The 3,986-nt window shown below is 31.0% G+C and overlaps 1 protein-coding gene across 1 annotated transcript; it reads left to right on the top strand.

Moving 5' to 3' along the window:
* The first annotated feature begins 1,199 nt into the window (after positions 1-1,199).
* On the top strand, positions 1,200-2,654 carry LOC126891152 (uncharacterized). The gene has a single exon (XM_050660334.1). The coding sequence runs from the start codon at positions 1,200-1,202 to the stop codon at positions 2,652-2,654; it is 1,455 nt and encodes a 484-aa protein (XP_050516291.1).
* The last annotated feature ends 1,332 nt before the right edge of the window (positions 2,655-3,986 follow it).

The following is a 3,986-nucleotide window of genomic DNA, read 5'->3' as shown; positions in this document are numbered from 1 at the left end:
TATTATTTTTTTGATATTCATAGGTTTTTTTCTTTCATTTTGCAGATAAGGATAAACCTTCTACTTCTATTAATTACAAATTGGAAAAAAAAGGAAATGCCATCCCAGATATTGTTTTAAAAAGTTGTACCATCAAGGAAGATGTTTCACCAAAGGAACTAGAAGGATATCCATCAAAAAATGATAGTGGTGATAGCTGGAAAAACTATGCAGCGGCAAATCAATCACAAGTGATTCAAAGTAAAGGTAAAACTAAAAAAAATAGTATCATGAAGGAGTATATTGCTTCATCAAATCAACTACAAGAAGATCCCTCAAAAAGCGATAGTGATGATAGCTATGAAAACTATGCAGCTGCAAATCAATCACAAGATGTGATTCAAAGTAAAGGCAAAACCAAAAAAAGTTGTTCCATCAAGGAGGATAATGTTTCATCAAATCAACTACAAGGAGATCCCTCAAAAAGCGATAGTGATGATAGCTGTGAAAATTATGCAGTGGCAAATCAATCACAAGATGTAATTCAAAGTAAAGGCAAAACTAAAAAAAGTTGTTCCATCAAGGAGGATAATGCTTCATCAAACCAACTACAAGGAGATCCCTCAAAAAGCGATAGTGATGATAGCTGTGAAAATTATGCAGCGCCAATTCAATCACAAGTTGTGATTCAAAGTAAAGGCAAAACTAAAAAACTGAAAAATTTTTGTTACTACTGCGAAACTGATGTTACCAATTTTGCACGACACGTAACTGTGCATCATTCAGCTGAACTAGATGTCATTCAACTAAATTCTAAACCGGTGAACAGTTTAGAAAGAAAGCGTTTACTGGCGAAATTAAGAAACAAAGGAAACTATCTCAAACATGAAGATGATGGGCCAAGAAAAGTAAGAAGATCCACGGTTCTGGGCAGATCTTCGGTACCATGTGATAATTGCTTAGGGTATTTCTCTTCGAAGTTATTGTACCGACATAGAAAAAAATGCTCAGGAAAATCAGGGCCAGCGCAAAGTATTGGTCAAAATGTATTGGCAAGTCACATCAAAGTTGATGAAAGATTGAAACGAGAAATTTTTCCACGTATGCGCGCAGACAAGATATCTCTAGAAGCAAAGACAGATGCTTAAATTTGCGCTTTTGGCTCTCGCTTTTTGCGAGTACATAGAGAACATCATTTTGCCACAGTGACGTCACGGAAAATGAGGGAGTTAGCCAGGATACTTATTGAACTTAAAAAAATAAATCCTGAAATAAAATCATTGTTTGATGCATTACAGCCTAAATATTTTGATAATATTGTTCAGGCAACACAAATTGCCTCAGGATATAAATCTTCAAATGACAGCTTTGATGCTCCTTCCTATGCTATGAATATAGTAAATTCTTTTAAACAATGCTGTGACATTGCCATTAACTTTGTTATTAAGAAAAAAGCAAACTACGAATCCATTACAGCCGCAGAAGCGGAAGCGCAGCTTAGAACAATGCTCCACTTATTCACTACGAATTGGAGATATGAGATATCCAGTCAAGCAGCCAACAATTTAAATCTAAAGAGGTGGAACAAGATTACAATTGTCCCTTTAGCAAATGATCTCAAAATCATGAAAGATTTTTTGATAGACTTGTCTAAAAAAGCAGCGGCTGAACTTCAAGTTAATACCAACAAAGTATCCGCATACAATACCCTACTCGAAACATCATATTGCCAAGTTCTTCTACTGAACCGAAGGCGCCCAGGAGAACTTCAAAGAATGAAGTTGGATACATATTTAAGTTGTACTAATGATAAAAGTACGTATGAAGAATTTTCGCTCATTACCAGCCCATCTGAACAAATTTTACTCAAAACTTTCAAGAGAGTTGTGATACGAGGAAAAAGACATAGGGGTGTACCTGTGTTATTCAGTAAAGATGTACAATCTAATATTAATTTATTGATAAGAGCCAGACCAAATATCGTTCCTGAAGAAAATATTTTTTTGTTTGGAAAACCAAATTCTAGGAATGAGATAAGTGGATATAAAATCTTAAGAAAATATGCCCGATTATCAGGAGCCAAAAATCCTGACGCTATTTCATCAACCAGACTAAGGAAACACTTGGCTACAATAAGTCAATTATTTAATATGACGGAAGCCGATATTGAACAACTTGCATTATTCATGGGTCATACAGTAGGTGTCCACAGAGGATCCTATAGGTTACCAGATGATGTTTACCAAACTGCCAAGTTAGCAAAACTTTTATTGGTTATGGAAACTGGAAGTGGTGAGTCATTTAAAGGCAAAAGCCTTGACGATATTCAACTAAATATGGATGAAAATATAATGACTGAAACAAACGAACCAGAAGACAAGGAATACGAAAATTTCCAAGAAGATGTAGTGGTAGTAGAATCTGAGAAATCGAAACCACAAAATGTTAAAAATGCCATTGTCACGTCAACCACTAAAAAAAGGACGTTAGTCCCATGGACCGAGGATCAAAAAGTTTTTGCTAAAAGATTTTTTGCAAAGAATATCAAAAAAAGAAAAGCTCCAAACAGGAGAGAATGTGAAGATTTAATTGAAAAATATCCAGACACTTTCAGAAATAAAAGTTGGTTAAAAATTAAAGTTTTTATCCAAAATCAGTATTCAAGAAAGCCATGATTTGATGAAATTGTTTTGATTTTCTTTCCTGTAAGCTTACTTTTTTATATTTACTTTATACTATATTTTTTTCTGATTTGTATAATAGTTAATTTTTATTTCAAAGTGTGTTTTATAAGATTCAAATAAATTTTTTTTAATTATTATTAAAGGCTGTTTCAATAAAATCATATAGGTACTTAGTTATAGGAAGAATGCAAAAGTAAGAAGTAAGTTTATGATTAATTTTGCACATTAATATTTTTTGCAATTTACAATTTTAGTTGGAGATAAGCCATAATTTAAATTTGAAATTAAATTTATTTGACGTTTCGATTTCCACTTCGGAAATCCTTATCAAAATACAGAATATTAAGAAATGATTGAATTTATTTAATTCAATTTATTAATATTTTGTATTTTAATAACGATTCGAAACGTCAAATAAATTTAATGTCAGACTTAAATTATGTCTTATTTCCAACTAAAATAGTAAATTGCAAAAAATATTAATGTGCAAAATTAATTATAATACTTCCTTTCCTTTGCCTTCTTCCTATAACTAAGTATCCCGAATCATCCCGAATTTAAGGTATGAAATTAAATTTATTTCAAGTTTCGATTTCTACTTTGAAAATCGTGATCAAAATACAAAACACTAATAAATAACAGTTTATTAATGTTTTGTACTTTGATAAGGATTTCCGAAGTCGAAACGTCAAATAAATTTAATTTCAAATTTAATTTTGAAATTAAATTTATTTGACGTTTCGATTTCCACTTCGGAAATCCTTATCAAAATACGAAATATTAAGAAATGATTGAATTTATTTAATTCAATTTATTAATATTTTGTATTTTAATAAGGATTCCCTGAATGGAAATCGAAACGTCAAATAAATTTAATGTCAGACTTAAATTATGTCTTATTTCCAACTAAAATAGTAAATTGCAAAAAATTTTAATGTGCAAAATTAATTATAATACTTCCTTTCCTTTGCCTTCTTCCTATAACTAAGTATCCCGAATCATCCCGAATTTAAGGTTTGAAATTAAATTTATTTGGCGTTTCGATTTGCACTTTGGAAATCCTTATTAAAATACAAAACACTAATAAATTGAACAAATTATTAATGTTTTGACTTTTCATAAGGATTTCCGAAGTCGATACGTCAAATAATTTTAATTTCAAACCTTAACTTGCGGCATATTTCCAACTAAAATAATAAATTGCATAAGATGCCGCAAGAAAATAGCTTCAGGACAACATTCATACTTTTTGTCGATCTCGATTGACTACTCTCAAAATTTGAAAATGTTAAAGACAAAAAAAATTAACATAGGTATTTTAAC

This window comes from Diabrotica virgifera, chromosome 9, assembly GCF_917563875.1.
Source record: "Diabrotica virgifera virgifera chromosome 9, PGI_DIABVI_V3a".
Lineage (NCBI taxonomy): Eukaryota > Metazoa > Arthropoda > Insecta > Coleoptera > Chrysomelidae > Diabrotica > Diabrotica virgifera.
The sequence above is the reverse complement of the archived record's forward strand: the minus strand, read 5'-3'. Positions and strand labels throughout refer to the sequence as shown.

Excerpts from the sequence above, each read along its gene's own strand:
- LOC126891152 (XM_050660334.1), top strand. The coding sequence starts at position 1,200 with ATGAGGGAGTTAGCCAGGATACTTATTGAACTTAAAAAAATAAATCCT.